General features: G+C 46.6%; 1 protein-coding gene across 7 annotated transcripts in view; it reads left to right on the top strand.

The window, feature by feature from the left end:
* MEGF11 (multiple EGF like domains 11) overlaps window positions 1–27,703 on the top strand; it is a 361,126-nt gene that overhangs the window by 315,217 nt on the left and 18,206 nt on the right. For 6 of the 7 annotated variants that reach the window (XM_082198340.1, XM_082198338.1, XM_082198337.1 and 3 more), the window contains 5 exons: window positions 816–944; window positions 5,140–5,268; window positions 7,777–7,905; window positions 12,242–12,370; window positions 12,705–12,935. In XM_082198340.1, the coding sequence (XP_082054466.1) occupies window positions 816–944; window positions 5,140–5,268; window positions 7,777–7,905; window positions 12,242–12,370; window positions 12,705–12,935 (747 nt within the window). Of the gene's footprint in view, window positions 1–815; window positions 945–5,139; window positions 5,269–7,776; window positions 7,906–12,241; window positions 12,371–12,704; window positions 12,936–23,192; window positions 23,312–26,354; window positions 26,422–27,703 lie in introns of all 7 variants that reach the window. The other variant, XM_082198336.1, reaches the window with a different exon arrangement.

The raw sequence follows: 27,703 nt of genomic DNA, 5'->3' as shown, positions 1-27,703 counted from the left end.
ACATGTGTCCTAATCAATGGATGGATTTACAGTGGTACCTCGGGTTACATACGCTTCAGGTTACTTAAGCTTCAGGTTACAGACTCTGCTAACTCAGAAATATTACCTTGGGTTAAGAACTTTGCTTCAGGATGGGAACAGAAATCGTGCTCCGGCAGCGCAGCGGCAGCGGGAGACCCCATTAGCTAAAGTGGTGCTTCAGGTTAAGAACAGTTTCAGGTTAAGAACGGACCTCCGGAACAAATTAAGTACTTAACTCGAGGTACCACTGTATTTCATCCATCTGTAGATGGATGGATTTCTATGGATATATACTTATTGAAAGCCATGCATAGCAACCTGTGGCCACAGAGGGGAAAAGGCATCCTTTTTGTCACCAGAAAACTCATTCAATGGGTCTCAGTTTAGCATTGTGATTTGTGTTTCACGAGGTGTTTCCAGAATCTCACTAGCCACCTGGCCATGTGCCTCCTTGGCTTCAGCAGCTGAACCACATCTTTTACCTTCAGGGCATTCTCTCTCTCTCTCTCTCTCTCTCTCTCTCTATACACACACACACACACACACACACACACACACACACACACCATAGTCCAGTGACCAATAATGCAATAATGAAGCTCAGTGAGACTCAAGACAAGGTTATCTTTGGGTCAGTGCGTCTGGCTGTTAACTAGAAGGTTGGTAGTATGAGTCCACCCTGGGACGGCTGTGGGCAGGATTCTTGCATTGCAGCGGGTTGGACTAGATGAGCCTTAGGATCCCTTCCAACTCTACAATTCTATGATTCTGTGTGCATTTCTGTTTCTATACAGTGTGTCCAAGCGGAAGATATGGGAAGGATTGTGCCGAAGTGTGTCTGTGCACCAACAATGGGACATGTAACCCCCTGGATGGGTCTTGCCAGTGCTACCCTGGTTGGATAGGCAAAGACTGTTCCCAGAGTAAGGAGCAATTTCTTTTTCTGTCTTTCATAGCAATAGGTCTGCCTTATTTTCATGTGAAAAACACATTTGCTTGTCCTTCACCCCCTGATTTGTGGTATAGCAACATTGAGACAAAGCAGGAATTGTTGAAGAAAGGCAGATTGGAACAAATGAGTCTTCAAGAATTGCCTGAATTGAAGGGGCCTCTCATAGGTGTGAGAAGGGAGGTCCACAAATGTGGAGCCACCATCAAGAAGGCCCTATTCCTTGGGTTCACTAATCTAATATACCATATTTGTGGGCAGTCTATATCTGATCTTATAAGTAGACCAGGTTTGTACAGGCAAAGCTGAGTGTCCTTTAGATAAGCCAGCACCATTTAGGGCTAACACCAGTTCTTGGCTGTCACAGTGAAACCCTTTATCCGTGTCTCTTTGCATCTCTGTCATTGGTTTGGGAAAACATGGTTCATTCTGTGTAAAGTCTCACATAGTAAAGGATGGCTCTTTGTCCAGTTAATAGCCATTAATCAAATCAAAATGACTCCTCCAGGATAGCCCAGGTAAGGAAGCAGCCCTAGTTCAGAATAGTAAATTCAACAACAAAGATTTAAAAAACACTTATGCACAAACCTATCTACTAGGAACTCTGTCCCTGAACCCAACCTTGCTACAAGGTTTTCTACTTAGTATTCTTGTTTGTTTGCATAGGTGAATTCGTATTGAACTGCGAAGCAAATGTACCCATTTGTATTGCTAGAGCAGGCTTTGGCAGCCTTGCACCCTCCAGATGTTTTGATCTGGAGGGCACTGAGTTGGCAAAGGCTGTTCTAAAGGAAGGTCTGTTCATTCTTTTCAACACTTTCCTTAAGAAATCATTAAGTGATCAACAATTCTGTGTTGCAAGGTCCGTATGGCTGAGAAAATTAGAGAGATGAGATATTCCTATTACACATAATTTAGTTGTTAAAATCAGTGCTTTCTGGAGGGACGTGTGGTGACTTCTCTGAAATTGCCTAGGTAGAAGATTGACATTTGAGGATCCAAAAACTGGCATTTCCCTAATGAATCCTTAATTGGAGGCGGATCATCTCTGGGAAGACCCAGCCTGTCGTTCAGAAATGTTACTTCATATTCACAGTGCAATGAAGGTATTAGACAGCACTTGCAGTAAAACATATTAAACCTCCAGTGATAAAGGAGGGATCGGATAAAAACAGACAGCTGTAATTTTGCTTTTATTGTGCTTCTTCCGCAGGCCAAATATTTCTGTCACTCAAAACAGAAATTAGGAAGCCTGTCAATTTCAAATATAGTTCATTATATTTAGAAAGTAATTGGGAAACTGCTGTTCACTTCTGCTTGACTTCAGGTGACGGGCGCACATTTTCTTTTTCTCTTTTTTCCCCCTTAAAAAGTGATTGTGGCTACACATGACAACTGCCTTTAACAAAAGCCGCAATTCTTGCTGGATTCCTTGCGTATTTACTGAAATTTCCAGAAGAGTGCACCAGTGAACATTTCTCCTGCCTCTCTCCATTTTTGTAAACATTCTCCATTAATTAATGAGAAAAGAAATTCAATTCGAGGATAAGGATCAAAGGCGAAAGAATATCTGGTTTATTCTCATGGGTTGGGTGCAGGGTCTGTGATATGCCTACCCATAATTTTGGAGTGGCCAAGGGTGTTTGTGAACAGGGAAGCAAGGAAGCACCATTCTCCATTCTGCTCTCTCACAAGCAGCGCTGTTTCCAGTCCACTGCAGTTCATCTTCTACCAGAAATAGCATTATTTGTGTCGCCATCCGCTATGGCGAAATTACAAAACTTATTGCGTAATTTACATTGTCATTATGTCTTTCCACTCCATTCATTTCAGTGTAAAGGAAACCCAATGTGAATGGGGTGGGCTGAGAAAACATAATCACCTACCTATCCTTTGCGACCTGAAAGCAGAAGCAAGAGTGTATAGAGATTGTATGCACTGAATTGGTTTCCATTTCAGACCTGGGGCGAATATGTGGGCACCGTCATTTTCTGCTTCCCTTTCAGCTGGACTTCTCTGTCATCCCTGTTTGTGAGGGCTGTTTCTTACATGGGACAACTGTCCTCACCAGTGTTCTGCACTCTGCAACCTTCTTGACTTCCCAGGCTCTAACTTGAAGCCCAAGAAAGATGCCATGAGGAGGAGAAGGCTGTTAAACAGAGCTTGGATAGCCATCTCTCAGGGATTCTTTAGCTGTGGTTCCTGCATTGCAGGGGGCTGGACTTGATGCCTCTTTTTGTCCCTTCCCACTACGATTGTATAATTCTATGAACTCGTCTCATGGGGGCTTTTCAGATCAGGAAAGACCGGAGGTTGCAAAGAGAGTGGAAAAACATTTTGTGGGGGTATTGGAGAACACAATTCCCCTTGGCCACCTTACAACAGTAATAATAATAAATTTTTATTTTATTTTATTTATTCAGAAAACCAGGCTCTGGGCGGCAGCTAAGAACAAATTTAAAACACTTAATTGTAAAAGCAGTATAAAATACAGTATAAAAACATTAATAACAATAAAATTCAAAGTTCAGAAATCAAATTGGGGTAAATCCATCTAATAAGCATTAGATAGTCACCAGGGCAAGCTGGCTGAATTGGGCCAGCGAGGAGGCCAGGAAAGAATTAGCTGTGGAGGTCTCAGAGCAAGTAATCTTCATAAAAGGGGAGGGGGAGGGAAGAGAAGGGAAATAAAAGATCAGACTTAAAAGATCAGAGCCATCACTGAAAAGGCCCTGGCCCTGGTGGAAGATAGTCTGACTTCCTTAGGGCCTGGGACCCCTCACTATGGTTATTCATGGACCTTAAGGTACTCTGTGGGGCATACCAGGAGAGGCAGTCCCGTAAATACGAGGGCCCTAAGTCACAAAGGGCTTTAAAGGTCAAAACCAGCACCTTGAACCTGACCCTATACTCCACCAGGAGCCAGTGCAACTGGTAAAGCACTGGGTGAATATGCTCCGATGGCAGGGACCCCGTGAGGAGCCTCTCTGCAGCATTCTGCACCTGCTGGAGTTTGTGGGACAGTAAGGGAAGCCCAGGGACGCGGGTGGCGCTGTGGGTTAAACCACAGAGGCTAGGACTTGCCAATCAGAAGGTCAGCGATTCAAATCCCCGCGATGGGGTGAGCTCCCATTGCTCGGTCCCTGCTCCTGTCAACCTAGCAGTTTGAAAGCACGTCAAAGTGCAAGTAGATAAATAGGTACTGCTGCAGCGGGAAGGTAAACAGCGTTTCTGTGTGCTGCTCTGGTTTGCCAGAAGTGGCTTAGTCATGTTGGCCACATGACCTGGAAGCTGTACACCGGCTCCCTCGGCCAGTAAAGCGAGATGAGCGCCGCAACCCCAAAGTCAGCCATGACGGGACCTAATGGTCAGGGGTCCCTTTACCTTTACCTTTATGGGAAGCTCAACTCACTCTGTTCTCACCGATGTGCTAAAATGCCCTGAGAATGAAGCAGAAAAACCCTGAATCTCTTTCACCGGGAGGGGGGGAGAGAGAGACTTTTGATAAATTTAAGAAGAAATGTTGGCGTACCACTAGGCATCATGCCCCCATTACCCCCTGGTTCTATGTGGGCGTGAGTGCACACTCAGAGCTCCCCATTGACTTCTGTGCAATATGCAATTCCATTTTAGATACCTGGTGACAGGTGTATTCGGACATCTGAAGTGTTGCATCAGTTTTCCCAATTATGATGCTAGCACTTCTACTCTGCTTTTCTAATGTTCTTTTCACCCTGTTGCATTATGAAACCGTGGCCTTTTTGGCCAATATACTGGCATGTCCTGCTAAATTTCACTCACACCCTACCCTTTCTACACAGCCAGCTTTCTTCCCTCCCCCCATGATTCCCCCATGAAAACAGCAGGAAAGAACTGCGTGTTAATATGCCTCCTCAAACTTTGTCGCTTTACTCTCATGATTTTCCAGGTAAAGGGAAGGTGGCAAACGGGATTTTTTTCTAGAATCAAATAACATGGAGCACTAAGCATGCACTATATTCCATTCATTTTCTGGAAATGGGTTTTATATTGTGTGAAAGCTTAAGAAAAAAATTAACAGTTGGGGAAACATTGGGGGGAATGGAGTAAACTGCTATGTGAATGCAGCCGAAAACATAGATATATGGAAATATTGTATAATTGTTTTATCTCTCTTTCTTTCTCTCCAGCATGCCCTGTTGGCTTTTGGGGTGCAGACTGTTTTCATTCTTGCAGTTGTCACAATGGTGCAGTGTGCAGCCCTCACGATGGAGAATGCAGGTGCACCCCTGGCTGGACGGGTCCCTACTGTACACAACGTAAGATTTACAGCTTTAAATGATGATGGTGGTGGTGTTTAGTGGGAATGTGTCTGTTTTTAAAAAGTATGCACTGCCCCCTTGCGGGAGCTTCCTGCATTGCATCAGGGGGGGGGTTGCTAATGCACACTTAATCTCTGCCAAAAAACAAAGCAAAGAAACAAATGTTCCTAGTAAAAAGAGATGTTAACCAAAAGAGAAAAAAAGAGGAATAAAACTTGATTTATCTATTTGTGTACATAACATCTTAATTCCCCAGCACTTACTTCCAAGGCAGACACGTCAACATTTCTGCAGTGCACTTAATTTGTTCTGAGACAAAGCCAAACAAGACCACCAGATTTATTTTGAAATTAGGAGATCACTTACCTGTGTCCTTCCAGCGGAACGGCAGTTTTTAGAACCTGAACATTTGGAATTAGGAGACTTTTTAAAGGCAAGCTTCTGCATCATTAGCAGCCAAGCGTTCTAAATTAAATAGCTGAAATTGGGGGAGGGCTGTTGATCAGCGGTGAAGCATCTGCTTTGTATGTAGAAGGTCCCAGTGGCATCTCAAGGTAAAGCTGGGAATGTCCCCTGCCTGAAGCCCTGGAGAACAACTACTGCCAGTCAGTGCAGGCAATACAGAGCTAGATAGACCAATGGTCTGGTTCAGTATAAGGCAGATTCCTATGTCACTGTGTAAGAGTCACACTTCAACATCTTTACAAGGCTGACTCACACATTTAAAGAAAACATATCAATTTCCTTCTGGGTCCCTCTCCACCCATGCTGTCTCTACAAGTCATAGGAACATAGGCAGTGGCCTTATACTAAGACAATTGGTCCACCCAGTTCAATATTGTCTACACTGGCAGCGGTTTTCCAGAGTTTCAGACTGGGGTCTTGCCCAGCCTTACCTGGAGATGTCAGGATTTGATCCTGAGACCATCTGCATGCAAGGCAGATGCTCTACCACTGAGCTACCATTCCGGTGCTGCTGTTCTCCCCTAGTCTACATACTCTGTGGTTGCCTCTTTCCCCCATCATAGCTCTTCTGCTGCAGAGCAGCTAGCAGCCACCCTCAGACGTCCCTGCATTTCCCCTTTCCCCACATTAGGTGTGTTCAGACTTTACATTCAACAAGTATGCAGTCTGTGTACCTGTGTAGACAATAGCTGAGCTGTACCCTTGGACACGGGTGGCGCTGTGGGTTAAACCACAGAGCCTAGGACTTGCCGATCAGAAGGTCGGCGGTCCGAATCCCCCCCCGCCCCCCGTGACAGGGTTAGCTCCCGTTGCTCAGTCCCTGCTCCTGCCAACCTAGCAGTCCGAAAGCATGTCAAAGTGCAAGTAGATAAATAGGTACCGCTCTGGCGGGAAGGTAAACAGCGTTTCTGTGCACTGCTCTGGTTCGCCAGAAGCGGCTTAGTCATGCTGGCCACCTGACCCGGAAGCTGGCTCCCTCGGCCAGTAAAGCGAGATGAGCGCCGCAACCCCAGAGTCAGCCATGACTGGACCTAATGGTCAGGGGTCCCTTTACCTTTACCTTTACCCTTGTACATAAAGAAGGCTGATCGCCGAAGAATTGATGCTTTTGAATTATGGTGCTGGAGGAGACTCTTGAGAGTCCCATGGACTGCAAGAAGATCAAACCTATCCATTCTTAAGGAAATCAGCCCTGAGTGCTCACTGGAAGGACAGATTCTGAAGCTGAGGCGCCAATACTTTGGCCACCTCATGAGAAGAGAAGACTCCCTGGAAAAGACCCTGATGCTGGGAAAGATTGAGGGCACAAGGAGAAGGGGACAGAGGATGAGATGGTTGGACAGTGTTCTCGAAGCTACCAGCATGAGTTTGACCAAACTGCGGGAGGCAGTGGAAGACAGGAGTGCCTGGCGTGCTCTGGTCCGTGGGGTCATGAAGAGTCGGACACAACTAAACGACTGAACAACAACAACCCTTGTACATGCAACGAGAGTGCAGTCTGTGTGCCTGTGTACACAGTAGTTTGTACAAATTGACACGTGCACACACTTTCACACAAACAAGAGGCAGCTTGTACCTGTGTTCTCTGTAACTTGTGGACAAGCCTCCTGTGATTTGATCGTGGGCATGGCATGCAGGAACCAAAATAGAGCTTCAGTCACCTGAGCAATTTTGAAACTGGTTTTTTAAAAAGCTGTTGTCGTTTTACCTCCGAGCAGCTTAAGGCAGCACACAGGTTCTCCCCGCCACACCCAACCTTTTTATCCTCAGAACAAGCCTACAAAGTAGGTTAGACTGAAATAAAGTGACTGACCCAAGGTCGCCCAGTGAGCTCCATAGCTAGTTGGGGACTTGACTCTTGGCTTTGCAGCTCCCCTGGTTAATAATAATACTTTATTATTTATACCCCGCCCATCTGGCTGGGTTTCCCCAGCCACTCTGGGCGGCTTCCAACAAAATATTAAGATACAATGGTCTGTTAAACATTAAAAGCTTCCCTTTTCTACTTATTTACCTTTTCTTCTTTCTACCCCACCCCAGGATGTCCAGCTGCTTTCTATGGGAAAAGCTGTGCCAATGTCTGCCAGTGTCAGAATGGAGCGGATTGTGACCACATTACTGGGCAGTGCACATGCAGGACAGGGTTTACGGGGAAGCAGTGTGAGCAAAGTAAGTTGTTGCTGACCTTCTCCCCTTCATCCTAGGAGGGTCTTTTCCTTTTGGCTGTGTTCACAATTGAAAATGAATATGTGTATGTGTTTCCTCACATCTTATGCTCTGTTTCAAGTTGTGGGAGGCAGCTGTTGAAGCTAATTGCAAAGCACCCTTCCACCTTCTGCTACAGCAGCAGTGGGGAACCTTTTTAAGAACATAAGAAGAGCCAGTAGTTCATCTGGTCCAGCATCCTGATCTCACATTGGCCATTCTACTATCAAACAACTCTTACCACCAGAAAGTTCTTCCTAATGTTTAGCTGGAATCTCCTTTCTTTTAACTTGAATCCATTGGTTTGGGTCCTACGCTCTAGAGCAAGAGGAAACAAGCTTGCTCCATCTTCTAGCCCTCTTCTTCTCCAGACCAAACATACCCAACTCACTCAACAGTTCCTCACAAGGCTTGCTTTCCAGACCCTTGATCATCTTGGTTGCCCTCCTCTGCACATGTTCCAGCTTTTCAATATCCTCCTTAAATTGCGGTGTCCAGAACTGGACACAGTACTCCACAGAGTAGTCCAGGCATGGCAGAATAGAGGGGGGACTATTCTATTTCTCTTGATTTGACACTATACTTGTGTTGATGCAGTCTAGAATAGCATTAGCTTTTTTTGCTGCTTCATCCCACTGTGGACTCATGTTCAGCTTGTGGTCTTCTAAGACCCCCTCAATCCTTTTCCTATGTGCTATTGGCAAGCCAGGTGTCCCCCATCTTGTAAATGTGCTGGTGGTTTTTCCTGCCAAAGTGTAAAACTACAGTGGTACCTCAGGTTGCAGACACTTCAGGTTACAGACTCCGCTAACCCAGAAATAGTACCTCGGGTTAAGAACTTTGCTTCAGGATGAGAACAGAAATCGTGCGGCAGCAGCAAGAGGACCCATTAACTAAAGTGGTACCTCAGGTTAAGAACAGTTTCAGGTAAAAACTGACCTCTGGAACGAATTAAGTTCTTAACCCAAGGTACCACTGTACTGAAATTCATTTCATTAGTTTGAGCCCAGTTCTCCAACCCGTTCAGTGCTCTCACACCAACTGCTTAATTATCTGTTCTAGGAACTTTCCTTGTATCAATGTCAAGCTCACCGGTTGGTAGCTACCTGGGTCTTCTCCCCACCCCCCACCCCCCACTCTCCCAACTCCCACTTTTTGAAGGTGGGGACAATATTACTGCCTCTGAATGTGGAGACAGACCATAGCCATTTTGGGTAGCAGCATTTGATAGCTTTTTCCTCACCCCCACAGGAGTCAAGCTGGATGGCGTTAAAAGAGGATTGGACAAAATCATGGAGGCAGAGGCTATCAATGTTTACTAGCCACAGTGGCTAAGCTTTTGCCCATGGTCAAAAGCAGCAATGCTTCTGAATACCAGTTGCTGGAAACCACATGAGGAGAGGATGGTTTTGCACATGGGTCCTCCTTGCAGACTTCTCCTGGGTGGTCACTGTGAAAACAAAAGAGTAGACTAGATGGGCCACTGGCCTAATCCAGCAGGCTCTTCTTATGTTCTCGTGATCCTATCTCCTAGCAGAGGCTAATCCAATTAAGGTAGCACACAGCAACTCCTAGAATCCACCTTCAGACGTTTACAAAGTATAGGTGGTGTGACTTTAATATCACATCAGCTTTTGCTGGGTCCTGTTGTGCTTATTTATTTCTTCAGGGTCAGGAGACAAAAGGAAGTCCTCTTTCACATGGTGCATAGTTCAACAGTGGCATCTGCTCCCACAAACATGCAGTGATGGCCGCCAACTTGGATGGCTTTGAAATGATGGAGGAGAAGGCCATCAATGATGATGGCTGTGTTCTGCCTCCGGCGCTGGACACAGTGTGCCTGTTGCTGGGAATCACAGATGGGGATAATGCTGTTCAGCTCCAATCCTGCTTTCAGCCTTCCCAGTGGGGCATCTGATTGGCCACTGTGAGAACAGGCTGCTGGACTAGATGGGGCCCCGTTGGCCTGATGCAGCTGCAGGGTTCTTATTTATCTGTCTCTTTTATTTGGGGCATTTTTATACTGCCCAATTAACCATGCTCTCTCTGGACAGTTCACAAATTTTAAAAATCAATGCATGGCAAATATAGTCAAAGCTAAAAACAAGCAATACGGAAGCAAAAAAAAAACTACTGGCACAATGATCAGCATCAATGCCACATAAAACCATCAAGAAGCCACAGTGCAAGATCAATAAAAACTATTTAAAAACCACTAAATCCAACAAAGGAGGAAATGAAATAGTCCTAAGTGCTAAAATGCACAAAACCTCAGTGATTAAAAGACCCAAGAGAAGTGCTTACTTATCCATTCTGATGAAGAGCTCTAGAGAACTCCAAAGCTTTGCTCACTATTTATGGCAGGTAGGTTGCCCTATCATGGATTTTAGGCTCCCCACTCCACCCATGGATCAGCAAGAACATAAAAGAGCCTGCTAGATCAGGCCATAGCGGCCCACTCTACTCCAGCATCTCCTGGGTCTCCTACCAACTCTCAGCATCCTTAACAAACTACAGCTCCCAGAATTCTTTGGGGGAAGCTGTGGCTGTTTAAAGTGGTATCATAGTGCTTTAAATGTGTGGTGTGAACATGACTATGGCCTTACATGATAAAAACAACTCTCCCTGAAATTTAAGACAGAAAACAATGTTGAGAGCTTAGAACGGGTCATTTGGAGCCGGCTTCCTTGTCCCATGTTTACATTCAGGGCTTTAATGATGGTTTTTGGAAGGGAGAGAGTTGCCTTCCTCCTGTGGATTTTATGAATGTGTTGCTGCTGGGCTGGGCAGCCTGTGTCTGATGGGACCAAGGAGGTGGTCATCTTGAAGGAGCTTTGCTGGTTTAGGGCAAATAAATAGTACAGTTGACTGGCGCTTCCTGTAGAACTCCCCCTTCTCCTCTCTTTCTCCAAAGTCTCAGGAATTTCCAGGCCGCTTTGCAGCCTTCCTTTCTATTTCTTACAGAAAGTTGCCCAACAATATTATAAGCAGCCTCTGGATTTATTGTCCTAGACCATCATGGTAATTTCTTGAATAAATTATGTCATTGGACATTCAATCATTTTGCCTCTGGTAGAAATGCAGGACAACCAAACTTTCAGCATCCAAGAGGAGAAAAAAGGGAGGAAGAATGCAGAGCTAAATCATGGATACTTTTGTTTTCAGGACTGGCTTGGGGCCCCTACCCCTTCCAGGGAAAGTGTCCTTTAATTGATTCCTCCATTGTTTGTGGACCTTAGGCAAATTATTTAGCTGTGGTGGAAGCAGTCCAGGCAGTGCTCAGCCACCCTTTAGGTTTCCCACAATTCCCCAGTGGTGACACTAGGCGAGGGTCAATCTGGGAAATCTTAAGGGTGTCTACACCCAGACACCTGGTCTCCTTGGGAGTGCTAGGCCAGAAAATATTGGGGGAGGGGGCATCAACAGCAGACCCCTGTAGCTGCCCAATGATGTCAAGCGCTGGTGCCATCCCAGGATATTGTTGCTGCTGTCACTGAAGCATCAGAGCCACAAGGCACACCGGCACAATTTAATGAAGTATAAACTTGCTTTATTTTAGTGGTCCCTACAGATTTATGAAATGGTGTTTTATGGTTGCTGTTTTTACAGTTTATAAATATTCATAAACAAATTAAATAAATGCAGAAGAATAGATGGAAAGAGCTCTGCTGTCTTTCTGCCCAAGTCATAGGTGGGCAAACCTATGGGCTGTGTTCAGCCTGCAGCCCCTTGGCCTCACTCCCCCGCCCCACCTTCCCAGCCTCTCCTGCTCCTTCCCTGCTGGAAGAGATTCCCTGCCTTAAACCGTGGAGAGCTATTGCCAGCCAGTGTAGGCAATACTGAACTGGATGGACCAGTGATCTGGCTTGGTATAAGGAAATTTCCTCTGTTCTTGTGTACCATGGAGATTGCCATTACTGTTAGCTGCCTTGAGTAATAGATACATGTTAGAAGAGCAGGATATATGAATCATTATACTAACAAATCCTCCATTTAAAAATATACCGTATTTTTCCGTGTATAAGACTATATTTTTTCCTAAATTGTTGAAGTTTAAAATAAGGGGTCGTCTTATACACAGATAGTACATAGTGCATTTTCTTAATTTTGGGTTAAAAAAATAGGGGTCATCTTATACATGGGGGCGTCTTATACACAGAAAAAAACCGGTGTATATATAAAAATGGTCTCATCTTGTCAAAGTTCTCACCGACCATTTCACCCTTTTTACACACGAACACACACACAGCTTTCTTGCGGTCCATAGACCCATAAATTTTCACCCTTTTTGAATTTGCAGAATGCCCCCCAGGAACATTTGGTTATGGTTGCCAGCAGCTGTGCGAATGCATGAACAACGCGACCTGCGACTATGTTACAGGCACCTGCTACTGCAGCCCTGGCTTCAAAGGAATCAGGTGTGACCAAGGTGAGACAAAATCCCTTTGCCTTTTCTTTCAAACTGAGTGCCCAAGTATGTCTTTCGGCAGCCTCTCAGATAGCGATGGGTGAGCCCAAGCATGGGACTGGCAAGATGAGAAACTAAAATTGATATTTTTGCCCCGGGGTGGGGGGAAAAAACCCTTGGATAGGGGCAGCGAGTTACAAAATATTTTGCTGGTATTGCAAATGTTTCCATCCAGTATTTGTAGTCCAGAGATTCCAAAGAGCCAGGAGGGAGGGAAGGAGAGATAAACGCCTCTCCTTGCAAAATGGGTTTCTGCCACTCAATTTAACAGCACATTGTGAATTATTTTTAACAGCGGCTCTCATGATGGAAGAATTAAACCCCTATACTAAAATTAGTCCCGCTCTTGGATCGGAGAGGCATTCAGTGGGAGCCATCATTGGGATTATTATCCTCCTGCTAATTATTATGGTTCTGCTGGCACTCTTCGTGTGGTATCGACGGAAGCAGAAGAAAGGCCACGACATGCCAAGCGTCTCGTACACGCCAGCCATGCGGATGACAAACACCGATTACTCACTCTCTGGTAAGGGACACTTCCTTTCCTTATGGTGATGCAATGCGGGCTCTGACGCTTTTACGAGGGAAGGGAAATAAATGTCCGTTTCTTTTTGGCACAAAGGACTTCTTCGTTTTCCTCTTGGACGCTGCCATTCCCCAAAGTCTTACCTTGGATATGTAGGGAGGCCAGGACAGGCAGAGGCTGGTGGGTGGAGCAGAGAAATAGACTCGCTCCCCTGCCCCCCAAAAAGCTGCAGCGAGAGAAGGGCCATAGCTCAGTGGTTTAGCATCTGTCTTCCATGCAGAAGGACCCAAATTCAATCCTGGATGGAATAGCCAGATAGGACTGGGAGGTCACCCTGCCCGAAACTGTGCTGCTGCCAGTCCGTGTAGACAACACTTGGGTTAGATGGGCTGGCGGTCTGCCTATGCCCTGTGTTCCAATGAGAGTCAGAGAGGCAGAGTTTCTCTAACAGCCTTTGCCGACAGCTGTGCTAACTGGGAGCTGGAGTTCCAAACATCTGGAAGGTGCTAGGTTGGGAAAGGCTGAACTGCAACATTCCAAGGCTTGGTTCTCTAGAGGGAAATTCCCATAGAAGTCAGTGGGAGTTCAGTAGCAGAACTATACACACACACACACACACACACACACATACCCAAAATGCACAGGTTATTTGTGTTCTGGATGGAGTTGCACTCCCCCTATAGAAACAACAACCAAGTTTGAGATTTCACGGTGCTTTGGGGCCAAACTCTGTCATCTGAGGGGCACAAGTGGCCTTGATGGCACAGACCGCTCTTTGCCATCCTGGGCTGCTGCAACATCACCCATGACCCCTTTCCAGACAGAGACGCCCTAACTTCAGTCATCCATGCTGGGGTAGCTTCCCAGTTGGGCTACAGCAATGCATTGTACACAGAGCTGCCCTTGGAGACACTTCAAAAACTGTGGAGAGTGAAGAATGTTAGGGTGCTATCTAGGAACACCCAACTTGCTGGTGCAGAGAAGGCTGGATCCTGGTCCATTTCTGACACCAATTCAAAGTGTTTGCGCTCCCTGCTGTAGCCCAGGATAACTGGCAGGTCCGTCCGCCAGCCCATCTCTACAGGGGTCTGCCCCAAGCTGTGGGGTCATCTCAGAAGCCTCTCCCTGGGAATGCGTGCTCTCCCATGTGTGATGGGCAGCAATCAGAGAAAGATGCTTCTGGGTGCTGGTGGTGGGGATGCCTCTATTGCCGAATGCCCCCCCTAGAGTGGCTTGCCTGGCACCAGATGGGTTGTCATTTGTTTGAGATCAGCGCTTTGGTGTCATTTTCACACCAGATGGAAACCATAACAACAACAACAACAACATCAACAACAACAACAACAACAACAACATTAAATATTTAATTTTATTTGGAAGATTGATAGACAGTTTGATCTAAGAGCTGTCTTAAAGTGGGGTACATAATCATAAAACTGTAGATAAGACGCAGCTAAAATCAGCAAAACTTTTTAAAGAAAAAATATACCCATAAAATGATCATCACTAAGACACAGATAAAAGCACTAAAACTTTTAATAGTGAATAAAGATAGCTGTGTTTATATTTTCTTCTCTCCCAGTTTCACCTTCAGTGTTTGGTTCTCATGCTTCTCTTTTATTTACTAATTCAGATTTGCACTGTTATTTTATCGCTTTTATTTTAATATGCTTTTTTCATGGTGCATGGCTGTATTTTTATCTTTATTGTGAGTTTTCCTGGGAAAGTTTCTTTAAGGGGGGAGTGTGTGTATGTCTGCGTGCGCACAGAACTACCAACCAATTTCAGTAACCCTGACAACAACCTTGTAAGCTTGGCCAGTCATTAGTATGACCCTCAGGTTGCAGGTGGATGACTGAAACTGGGAGTCATTTGCCTCTGGTCACTTAGTGTGTCCATGTAACATTTGAACTCGGTGCTTCTGGCTCATAGCTCAGGGCCCCTCTAGACTGGTGAATGGTGGGGTTTGCAAATATCTTCTTCAGCATGTCATTCATTTAATAATAGTTCACTAGTGGTGCATTTACACTGTCTGCACATCAGTCTGCTTTATTAATTGGTTTGTGATGCTTCCTCACTGTTACTGGATTATTGCCATCCTCAAGGGGCTCTTGAGCTCTAGTACAACGAAAGTGGGACCCCAAAAAGCACATTTGCGAGTGGAAACGGAGTTGAAAGCAAGGCTCATGGATAACTGCCCTAATACCATAGTGAGCACATGAATGCACAATAAAAACACAAAGTCTGGAAGGGCTCTCAGGTGCAGCCCAACATTCTATGCTGCCATCCACAGGCACCGTTCCGGATACTGTTTTATGCTCCAAAGCATAAATTGGTTTTGAAGAGCTCCAGTTGCTGCAGCTCCCTCAATTTTACGATTTTGTGAGATTGTCAGGGAGTCCACAGAGCTATAGTCCTTGGGATTACTTGGATCAAAACTGTGATGGATAAGCCACCCAGCTTGCAAGGAGGAGAGGCAAAGAAGGGGTTATATATCCTCTTCTTCCAAACTACCCAGACAGTCTTTTGCCAGCATCCCTGGGGGAAACAGCCATAAACTTCCTCCAGCAGTAATGCTGCAGAAAACTCCTTTCTGATGAAATGCATCCTCCGTGCAGAGAGAGGGTCGTATCCATCCATAATTCCAGTGGTAAATTGCTTGCTGTCTGTGGAGAGTACATCTAAATTCCCAGAAGCCACAACGTTCCCTGGAGAGACCCAGTGAGAGTGAAATCAGGGGTTGGAGAGGGCGGGGGGGGGGCGAGGAGGAGAGTCCCAACTCCATTCTCCCAAATTATCCCTTTCCACCCTGTGGCAAAGCCCTCTTGCCATGGTGTCCAACCCCTCTTCACAGTCACCTTTCGGCCATGCAGTGTACTGAGTGTGACAGTTGTGTCACTGCCAGCCTTTGCGTGGCAAGTTCCTGACCCCCCCAGGTGGAAATAATGACACATGACACAATTATTAAGGTTAATGGGCTAAAAAAGGCCACAACTTTATTGGTTACAGGTGAAGAGCGGTATTGGCTTAGGCATTGGTCCTAACCGACTATATCCAACTCCAGCCCATCTGCTTGAAGTCTGGGAAGGGTTAACCACCAATAGGGGGGAGTCCTGCTGGTGCACATCAACTAGGAACTCCCCTGGGGTCACCGCTAGGAGGTGTGCCTTGGGCCCTAACCTCCTTAGGCTTCGGACAGGGCCATGCCTCCTGGAATCCTTTAACGGACTACCCTTCAATATGTGGGGCAGCTGATGCGCTACCTCCCCTCTTCCATCTACAGAACAAATACCAATGCCTAACCGCCAATACCCAGAAAGTTGTGACGATTTGCTATGAGTTAGGCGAAAACCAAGTGGCTGGTGCCAATTTGCCAAGTGGAAAAATTCCGACCAGGCCCCTCAACGGCAACCAACCAAGGTCCATAGCAAGGTCAAGAAATGAAAATCTTATAGGGCAGGAGGGTGGGAAAAAGCAGGAACAGCTGACAGGCAGCAAAGAGGGAGATTCCCAGCCGTATCCTGCCTTAAATAGGGCAGGCCACGCCCCCAAGCCAACCAATTGGGAATCCCCCCAATCACTCAGGGCTGTCCTCCACCCACCACGCACGTGGAGAGGCCGTGAAGCCCACAACTCTTCCTCCTCCTTAGGCGGAAGAGGCTTTCTCCTGATAGTGCATGCAGCAACCTGCTTAGGTGAGTCAAAGTAGGGGCAGTGGCGAAGGAAGACTCTCCGGCACCCGGTGTGGGGTGTCGAGGGGCAGGGTGAAATGGCCACAGGGGTGGGGCAGACCGCCCAGCGCCGCTGATACGGACGGCACACGCATGGCACCAATACGGGCAGCACTCGGCCACCCTACAGTGAGTGTAGCCCTCGGCCACCCGCCATTTTGGCACCCCCCCTCAGGGTGACACCCGGTGTGGACTGCCCACGCCTCCTACGCCCCTGAGTAGGGGTGGGGGAGAAAATAGATTTGGTTTGCATTTAAAGGCAATTTGTACTTTCTGACACGCCTTTCAAAATCCACATGAGTCCAAATCTTGCAACCAAGTTTTCTGGCAAAGTAATATGTACAAAAAAAGGGGACGCGGGTGGCGCTGTGGGTTAAAGCCTCAGCGCCTAGGGCTTGCCGATCGAAAGGTCGGCGGTTCGAATCCCCACGGCGGGGTGCGCTCCCGCTGCTCGGTCCCAGCGCCTGCCAACCTAGCAGTTCGAAAGCACCCCCGGGTGCAAGTAGATAAATAGGTACCGCTTACCAGCGGGAAGGTAAACGGCGTTCCGTGTGCTGCGCTGGCTCGCCAGATGCAGCTTTGTCACGCTGGCCACGTGACCCGGAAGTGTCTCCGGACAGCGCTGGCCCCCGGCCTATAGATGTGAGATGGGCGCACAAACCCCAGAGTCTGTCAAGACTGGCCCGTTCGGGCAGGGGTACCTTTACCTTTACCTTTAATATGTACAAAAACATATATATTAGGGTAAAGTGTGCAATAAAACGCATATATATTAGTGAAAATAGTGTGCCGAAATGTGTATCTTATGAAAAATTGACACTAAAATACTGGTGGATTTTCACAAAGAAGGCTTTTTAAAAATGTAAACTGATTTTGAAGAGTGGAGAACTGGACTAAAAGGAGACTAAGAGTTTCTGTGACTTTGCCCCAGCCTATCTGAGGAACCTAACTTGGGATGGGATGGGATCCTATGTCAAAGGCCAACTCACTGCTGAACTACATTTTTATTTTATTTCATAAAATTTATGCCCCACTTGATTGTAAAACAAACAAACCTCAAAGAGCTTTACAAAAAGGTAACACAATAAACTGAGAAAAATTGCAGCCATACTTTAAAACATAAATAAATTAAAATACTGAAAACAGATTAAAATTACCTACACTTTCAAAGCATTTGGGTAAACTTGTTTGAACAAGAATGTTTTTATCAGGCAATGAAAAGACTATGGGGAAGGTACCTGCTTGATCTCAATAGGCAGGGAATGCCAAAATGCAGGTGCTGCTGCTTTAACAGTTCTGGGTTCAAATCCTACCCTCTGGTGGAGCCACCTGTGTAAAAAAAAAAAAAGGCCACATACTGCCAGCGGCGTAGTGTGAGTTGTCAGCACCCGGGGCAAGGCAAGTAATTTGCGCCCCCCCTAACCCCTAACCTGCCGATCTGAGGTGAGTTGCCGCTGGCGCTGCCGCCCAAACCACGCCGCTTGCCCGGAGGAGGAGGGGGGCAGAGAGGCGAGGAAAATGCAACATGGCCCAGCAGCTGCAGCAGCAGCGGCGGAGGTGGGGCTGTGAGGAGGGGCTGCCTGGCGCCTTCAGCCCGGGCGCGCGCACAGCTCGCTGGTTCCATGAGACATGGGGCTCTGCTACAGCCTGTGCCGGAGGCTCTTCGGCGACTCCGGAGGCAGCGAGCGCGCCCCCCCAGATGTTGCGCCCGGTGCGGCCGGCACCCCTGGCACCCCCCACGCTACGCCACTGCATACTGCCTTAAAGGTGAAGAGCTATTTATTTGCACTCAGTGCTGTCCGGATTTCAAACACAGATAAGGCAGAACCAGGCTCTGGGCAACAGGTCTCAGGGAAGTTGATCTGGGCCACCTGTGCCTCCTTCAATTTGACAAATGCTTTCTCGTCTGACTCTCCTGCAGTGAAGTTGGCGGCATCAGGAACTCCACAAGGTGTCAGAAGAGGCAAGTGTATCTTTAAAAAAACAAAAAACCCTCCCAAGTGGCTTGGATTTAAAATGGATCTATCCTGTGCCAGGATTTATTCTGTGTTTTGTTGTTGTTTTGCCCCTCACCTTTTCCCCTCAGTTAATGAGTGACGAAATTGCACTTGAAAATTACCAGAGAGGAGAGAGAATGTTAGGAAAACCCTTATGGGTAATGGGCAGAATTTTTGTTGTGCTTCCCTTCCTTTTGAGGTAACCCAAGGGCTGTTTGCGAGTGTCTTGTCTTTCATCCTACAAGTCATATTGTGCATTCTGCTTGTCTGCACTTCCTGGAAATGCTATTACATCCTTGGGTGGGCTTTGCTGTAATCGCAGGAAGGGTTGAGAAGGCTGCCCACTGTACTCCTGTTGGCTGTTCATTAAAAAGGAAGAATGGATAGGTGGGGTACCTTTTTCACAGCAAGGGCCACATTCCCTTCTGGGCAGCATCATGCAATTGATGGAAGGAGCACAGGTGGGTTGAGCAAGGAATGCAGAGTACCTTTGTGCTCTAGGCTACTTTCTATAAATGCTCACACACACACCCTCTGCTTGCCATCCAGACAGGCAAGAGGCGTTATGAGAGTTCAAGGACACTTTTGAGTAAGGCAAAAACCCTCGAGGAGGATGGAAAACAGGGCCTAGAGCAGCGGTTCTCAACCTGTGGGTCCCCAGATGATGGTGGACTACAACTCCCATCATCCCTGAGCTCTGGCCTTGCTAGCTAGGGATGATGGGAGTTGTAGTCCAACAACATCTGGGGACCCACAGGTTGAGAACCGCTGGCCTAGAAGGTGTGTGGCCTTGGGGAAAGCCCTGGGGTCCAGATCGAGAGGCTTGGGGCCGCATGCTTCCTCCAGGCTTGATGTCCCCCACCCTTGTTCTAAATGAAGTGAAGTCACTTCAGCAGTTGAGGGAACTGGGTCACCTGGAGAAGACAAGACTGAGAGGGGATGTGATAAAGGTAAAGGTAAAGGTACCCCTGCCCAAACGGGCCAGTCTTGCCAGACTCTGGGGTTTGTGCGCCCATCTCACATTTATTGGCCGAGGGCCAGCGCTGTCCGGAGACACTTCCGGGTCACGTGGCCAGCGTGACAACGCTGCTCTGGCGAGCCAGAGCCGCACACGGAATGCCGTTTACCTTCCCGCTGGTAAGCGGTACCTATTTATCTACTTGCCCCCGGGGGTGCTTTCGAACTGCTAGGTTGGCAGGCGCTGGGACCGAGCAGCGGGAGCGCACCCCGCCGCGGGGATTCGAACCGCCGACCTTTCGATCGGCAAGCCCTAGGCGCTGAGGCTTTAGCCCACAGCGCCACCCGCGTCCCTACTGGGGGGATGTGATAGCCTTCTTCAAATAACTGAAAAACTGACACATAGAAGGTGGAGCAAGCTTGTTTCTGCTGCTCCAGAGGGCAGGACTCAAACCAATGGATTCAAATGACAAGAGACAAGATTCCGCCTGGGCATTAGGAAGAACTTTCTGGCAGCAAAAGCTGTTCAGCAGCGGAATGGCCTGCCTCAGAAGGTGGTAGACTCTCCTTCCATGGAGGTTTTCCTACAGATGTTGGCTGGCCATCTGTCAGGGATTCTTTAGCTGTGATTTCTGGCAGTGCAGGGAGTTGGATTAGATGGTACATAGGGCCCTTTCCAACTCTACAATTCTATGATTTTTATGACTTTTTAAGAAAACAGTGCCGTGAGCTTTGTTGTGAGGAAAAAGGAAGGACTTCACCTAAAAACAAAATCTCGAGGGCTTGGTATCCAGCCTCCCCTGTCTCATGCCCCAATGTAAGCTCATCACGAGGTCGTCTCCATGGGGCAAGTCAGGAAGCAAAGGGCAGATGCGGACACACCATCCTTGTCCACTGCACAACAAGATGGCAACCCCAGCTGCACACCCACTGAAATCAAAAGACCTTCTTAAGCAGATGAGGCAGGGGAAGGGGAAGAAAAAATTTGAGTAATTGGAGGGTGGATTTTGGCACAGCGCTAATCTATTCATTCCAAGTTGGCTCTTCTCCATCTGACAATTAAAGTTTGATTCCAGCCTTTCATTCACCAGAGGGATCCTGCAGAGGTACTGCATTCCCACCCCCAAACCTATATATCATTTGTATCCTTGAATCATGAGGTTTTCACTTAACAAAGGAAGCACCCAAGTGTGCCGGTGAGTTTTCCAGTTCAGTTACCAATGTTTTTGTTTTATCGGTAGAGGTCTCCCCCAAATTAAGATTTTTAATTAATACAAGGTAAATGAGAGCCTGCCTGCTTCTTTTTCTTGTTCTTGCTTTCCAAAGCCGCTTGCTGTTCTTATCGGTCTTTTAATTCATCTGGGAGTGGTTTAATTGCTAAATTGAGTTTGTTTCACTCTTCCGAAGGAAGTGTTGCTATTTTGATCTTTATGGGGTGGCGGTTTTTGTTCAGTGGCAAGGCAAATGGATTGCCAACAGATGGTCATTAAAGTTGGCAGCTCTGCATCCCTTAAATAGTTGGCATTCCTCTCTGGGTCGTCATAGACTTTGGCCGAGGAGAAGGTAAAGAACTGTCACTGATTCATGGATGTTGTTAACCTCAGGGATGTATCTCTGCAGAACGAGGGCCCAGGAGAGCTGCTCTGTTCCCTCCTATGTGCCTGTCACAATTTTTGCTGGCTTTCTCTCAGGAAGGCGCTGCCTTTTCCACGTTGCACCAAGGGATCAGGCTCTCTCCGAGCTCTGTTGTGAATAGATTTCACTTTTGCACTTTTGAAAAAAGCGTCAATAAAAAACTCAGACATCCTGCATGCATTGCGCAGGTTTGCATGGTTATTATTTATATTATTTTTTGCATACTTTACTCTGGTTCTGAGGGGGAAGGAGGGGCTATTAAGAACATAAAGAGAGCTCAGTTGGATCAGGCCAAGGAGGTGGAACATGCCTATTGTGGCTAGTAGCCACTGAGAGCCTAATTCCTCATGAATCTGCCTAAACCCCGTTTAAAGCCACCGTAGTTGATGGCCATCACTGTCTCCTGTGGAAGCGAATTCCGTAGTTCATGCGCTTCATGAAGAAGTACATTATTTTATCTGTCCTGAACACTGAGTTCTGGTATTACTTTTCTCTATTCAGTTGCACTCCTCCCCATCTGTTTACCCATTGCTGCTGCTGCTGCTGCTGCTGCTGCTGCTGCTGACGACGACAACAAAATGGCAGCAGTGGTGGGCCCAGGTTTAGCCACAGCAGGTCCCCTCGAGCGCCATGTCCTGGCCTAAACCACGCCTCGCCAGAGCAGTTTCTCCTCCACTGAGAATATTTTAGTAGACAAGCCCAATTATCAGTCTTCGCGGTAATCTTCTGAAAGCAACTCCCCTCCCCAGTATCTGATCTTGAAACTTGAAAGACTAGCCATAGTCCAGAGCATCACATCTGGGAAGTATGAAAAGACCCACGTCTGCAATTTAAAGAAGTTTAAAGTTTTTCGGTGGGATGAATGAAGACCGCATGACAGATCTATTCCGTGGCTCCACATGATGCAAGTCTTGAGAGACAATAGAGTGCACCTCTGGGAGTGAAGCCAAACCACTGCACCAGCAGAACCAAAGTGACCTCCCTGAGGTGCAAGCCTGGCCATTGTGTATGGAGGTCCTGAGCAGCCCAGATGACACGACCTCCCTCTCGGCCTCACTGATATACGGTCCAAAGGAAAGCAGAGCAATACATTTGGCACCAGCTGGGCTACAGGAGTTGCCTAAAGGAGGCATGCAAAGCACCATCCAAAGGTCTTAGAGACTCCACTCCAGATTTGTGTAGGATTTACTCCTTAGCCTTTTCCTCTCCTAAATATATTCCGCAAGGCAGCCAGCAGAGGTTGAGGATCAGAGCTTTTCTTCTCCTAGATGGGCTTCCTTCCCAGATTGATGAACCCCATCTGCCCCTCACATCCCTCTACAGCACATGTAGAAGTACAAAATAAAATCGTTCTTTAAACAAATTTAAGGGGCAACCCACACTGGTCAGTTGGGCAGGGAGAATGGGAAATGGAGGAGAAGAGATGGAATGGCTTGCTGGGAAGAGGGTGTGGCTGGCTGGCTGGCTGGAACCCTGAACAGGAGTACTTCTGCTAGGAGGTGCAAATGCAATGCAGCTGTTTGTTGTAGGTCCAACTTGCATACATCTTAATTACGAGGCGGGGTTTAAACATGCTAGACATGATCTCTGTGTTTGGATGGTCTTACACATAGAGCTTCATATTTATATGCATCCTCCAGGCTGCATTCAAATTTATTCTTTGCACCGTACCAGAGACTGAGTCTTCCATGGTCCCTGTCTTCCACAATGGTTGGTGCAGGGCTGTGACTGAAGAGAGGGGAGCTTAGCAAGGCAAAAATATTCCTGGCTTGACAGATTGGAAGTGGTGGTGTGGTTTTGTAACCTAACCTACCCGTGTGTGTGTGTGTGTGTGTTTTAGCACATAGGAGTGTGCACATAACACTCTCTCCCTCTCTTCCCCTCCTTCCTCCCGTGCAGCTCCAAAAGAGTGTTGTGATGACTTGTTTTCTTCCCAGATATATCTCAAGGTAACAGCAATGCACACTGTTTTTCCAACCCAAGCTACCACACCCTGCCATGTGGTGTGACTTCACGGTTCTTTCCCAGTAATCTGGATGGAAACCTCTCCAGTAAGGTAGATATGACCCTTGTCTTGCCCTCCATTCCTGGCACCGTTCTCCCCGGTTCAAGGAAATGTGCCGTAATGGTTCTGTTTAGTTGTCATGGCTGAATAAGCCTGGGGTAGGCAAAATGGCACCCTCCAGATGGAATACAACTCCCATCATCCCTGATCATTGGGCATGTTGGCTGGGGCTGGTGGGAGCTGGAGGTCAACAACATCTCGAGGGCGCCATGTTGGCTGTCTCTAGAATAAGCTACCCAGCTCATGGACAACCAACATGTGCTTTCTAGATGCTGTTGGACTACAGCTCCCACCAGTCCCCAGCTAGTACGGACAGTGGTTAGGGGTTGACGAGAGTTGTGGTTCAAGATCTGGAGATCACCATCTTGTCTGCCCCTGGAATAAGCTACTCAGCTCATTGACCGCCAATGTGGTGCTTTCTAGATGGTGTTGGACTACAGCTCCCATCAGTCCCCAGCTAGCACAGTCAATGATCAGAGATAATGGGAGATAAGAAGAGACTGCTGGATCAGGTAAATGGTCCGTGTAGTTCAGCATCCTGTTCTCACAGTGGCCACCCAGATGCTCCAGTTGGAAGCTCACAAGCAGGACCTGAGTAGCACAGCAACTCTGGTCACCTGTGTTTCCCAGTAACTGGAATTCAGAAGCATTACTGCCTCCAACCATGGAGGCTAGAAGCCATTGATAGCCTCCATGAATTTCTCCATTCATCTTGTAGTCCAACAACATCTGGATGATGCCACATTGGCTAACCCTGACTTCAGTTGGTGAAACTGATCATGCTGTTGCAGTCCTCAGCTTTCACAGGTGGATCAAAAGAAGAGTCAGATAAGGTGAAAAATGACAAGGGGTCTTCCTTATTGTGGCTTGAGGCAGCAACAGCTTTCTCCAACCTGGTGCCCCCCCAGATGTTTGGGGCGGCAATTCTTATCAGCCCCATACTAGGGCTGATGGTAGGTGTAGTTCCAAAACATCTGGAAGGCATCAGGTTGGGGAAGTTTGGGGTACAGCCTCCTTTATGATGCACACCTTTTGTAGGGCATTGCAGCAACCCAACATGGCTGCCTTTCTGGAATTTGTCTCTTTCAAAAGTAACTCCTCTGTTGTGCATCTAACGAAGCAGACTAAGACTCTAAGAGAGCTCTCATGGCAACAAAACTCATTAGCTTTTAAGACGTGCGATCTGCTGCAACGGATTGAGATGCTCACTCTTTATAAAAGATTTGGGTTCTTCCTGATCACAGGTGGACCCATTCTTGCTCCCTTCTAATTGCTTAGTTAGCTTATTGTCTCTGTCAATGGTTGGTCTTGCAATTGTGTCCTCTGACAAGGGTGCAGTGCCCTGTTGCAGGACTGGCTAAGGGACTGGCTGTAGCTCAGTGGCGGAGTATCTGTTTGGCATGCAGAAGGTTTCAGGTTTAACCTCCCAGCATCTCCAGGTAGGGCTGAGAATATCCCCTGTACAAAATCCTGGAGAACTGCTGCCAGTCAGTGTAGACAATATTGAGCTAGACGGACCAATGGCCTGGCTTAGTATAAGGCAGCTTCCTATTTCCCTGTGTCTTAAGGGAAGGACCATAGCTCAGCAATAGAGCATCTGCTTTGCATGCAGGTCCCAGATTCAACCCCCAGAATCTCCAGGTAGGACAGGGAATGTCCCCCTAATGAGGACAGCCACTTACAGTTACTGCATAGACAATACTGAGCTAGATGGAGCAATGGTCTGATCTGGTATAAGGCAGCATCCTATACATAGGAACAATGCTTCTAACCTAGGATTGGCTGGCTGGAAAGTCACATGCTAGAGCACTTCTTCATTGAACTCCCACCCAATATACTTTGACCACCCACAACCAGGTTCTTTGTAAGTTCAGTTCCCTGTTCTCACCCAGCAGCACCTTAGCCTCCATTCATCCCCAAATGATGGTGGGAAGAGGAGCTCAGAACAGCTTGCCATAGCTCCTATGGGGAAATTTGCCAGGTACATTGTGAGTGATGTGTCTATCAGATGCCACTCACAATGGAGAGACTTTCCCCCCTCCTTATCATGAGACTGCGAACAATATGCAAACAAACACAGCTATCCTCCAAAATTTGTTGCTCTCCAGTTTTTGTGACGCAGCCCACAAAATATATAGAAGTGCACATATTAGCAGAACTTATTAATAAGAAGGCATGTATTAGTAAATAAAATTTTAAAAATACAGAAATGCATTATATTAAGAGGAGACACTTGCAAAAAAAGGTGTATATTGATGAGGAAATTTGCATACAAATACCGTAATGGGGGGGGGGGCGAGAAAGGCACACTATAATGCTGGTGAATTTTTGCAAGGACTTTTTTTGTTAAAATTGCAAACTGATAATAAAATATGCTGAACCGAAGACAAGAAAAATGAGGTATTGAGGGTAACCAAAATTGACAGATTTCCCATCCCTACTTGAGATGCTGAGCGAATCCCTGTTGCAACAGACTGAATTGTTTCTGCAACTACCTCCTGAAACTCTGTTTGGATTTTGCTGGTGGATCTGTTTTGAGCATATATATATGCTCAAGGTTGCTGATTTTTTCCTTGAATTGGATGAATTCCTCTCCATTGTGTTGATTAAGTGAACCTCCCTCTTTTCCGACTAGTTTTGTGACTGCATGCTAGTATCATTTTGTGGTGGTAGTTTTATATATATATATAAGCCCCTTCCCCCTTCACTGTTTTCTCTGGGTTGTGTCTTAATTTGTAAGTCATTTGCACAAGCACCTGAATATTCTCTTGGGGGGGATAGCAGTTGTGCCCCCCCTGTCCTTCTCAGCATGCTCTGGTGTAGCCAAGCTCATCTCCTTCTCATTGCATCTTCTCTGTCCTGCCAGTTTCCAAAGTTCCCAGTGAGTCTAACTAGCTTGTTCCAAGGAAAGACTCTCAGCTTCACTTCCCCACCTGCCTATTTCAATTTCATTTTTCAACCCCCCTTGGCTTTGTTGGTGGGGCTCTTTAATTGCTTCTGCATTAACTCCTTGCTGTCGTGACTCTTTGAACAGCTCAGTAATAAAATCCTTGACAGACGCACTGCAGACTGGAGAGCTTACGGCTATCTGAGTGATCTAGGTCAGTAATTTTCATCCATTAAGTCATTTGAAGTCCCAGGTCCACTTAAAATATGAGTTTATGCAATCAAAAGACCCTTGCTTCCTTTAAACAGTCCGTTGTAGGTTTTCTAAAAACCTACCCAGGTGGGTTTTGCCCTACCACAAAGAAGTCTGTTGAAAGTCCAAGTCTTTTGTTTTGTATAATGCTGAATTTCACAGGCAAAGAGAGTTTTGACCAGGTTCAGGAGAGTGCCTGTTTGGTCAGTTCTCTTTATTTAGTGGATGGCTTAATTCTATGAGGACTTTGGGCTTCTCCACACTTCTTCATGTCTTGCTGCTTTCCCCTGGGGAAAACCACTCTTCAGTGCTCAGTTGGAGCAAATGGAAATAGGACGGTTCGTGGATTGCTGTTTGTTCCAATTTAAAGCTAGAGTGACTTTCCCTGGGAAAGGAGCAGGGCAAAGGGGGAAACTACTTGGCCCCATGCTTTCTAGGCATGAGACAAGAGGAAGTGTAGACAAGCCCTTTGTTTCAGTGCTGCTTTCTGTCATAGAGGTGGCACTATAGCACTGCTTGTTATATGGAGTCTGATGGTGAAAATCTCATACAGAGATAGCCAACAGCACTGTAGTGGCATCTAGTGGTAGAACACGTGCAGTGCAGTGCAATGCAATGCAGTGCAGTGCAGTGGAATGCAATGCAATGCAATGCAATGCAATGCAATGCAATATTAGAACATCAAAGGAAGAAAAAGCACATTGATTCCAATCTAACCACAGAAATACTCTTCTTCTTCTTCTCTCTCTCTCTCTCTATATATATATAAACATTTTCCAAGTTGTCTAGCAAGGCATAAGCAGTGTATCAAACTGATATTGTCAGGCTGCATTTATATTTATATATTTTCTGTTCCTGATTCCTGGCTTTATTTACATAAAATCATTATTAATTGACATTCTTATTGAATCACTTTCAGGTTTCATGACCATGAAACAGTATATACATTTTGTGAAATAAAATAATTGTAGTATTAATTTTTAATTGTTTTATTAGATACTTTTTTATTTCTGTTCATTATTTATGCACTCACAAGGCACCTAAAATTTACTAAGCACTGTGTAGAGATTTTTTCAGCGCTGTGCAAGCTCACAGTCTACTAGACATGATACAAAAGGGGGGAAAGAGTGAGAAAGGAAGAGGAAAATCAAGCAAATTAAGTTGTGTAATTGATCAACTAGCTTGAATGGCCAGTGAGAAGGAGATGGTTCTGGGAGAAAAGGATCAAATGGCAGCTGGTCCCA

The sequence above is a fragment of the Podarcis vaucheri genome (genome assembly GCF_965113315.1).
Source record: "Podarcis vaucheri genome assembly, chromosome: 14".
In the NCBI taxonomy this organism is placed as follows: domain Eukaryota; kingdom Metazoa; phylum Chordata; class Lepidosauria; order Squamata; family Lacertidae; genus Podarcis; species Podarcis vaucheri.
This window is presented reverse-complemented; position numbering and strand designations above follow the sequence as displayed.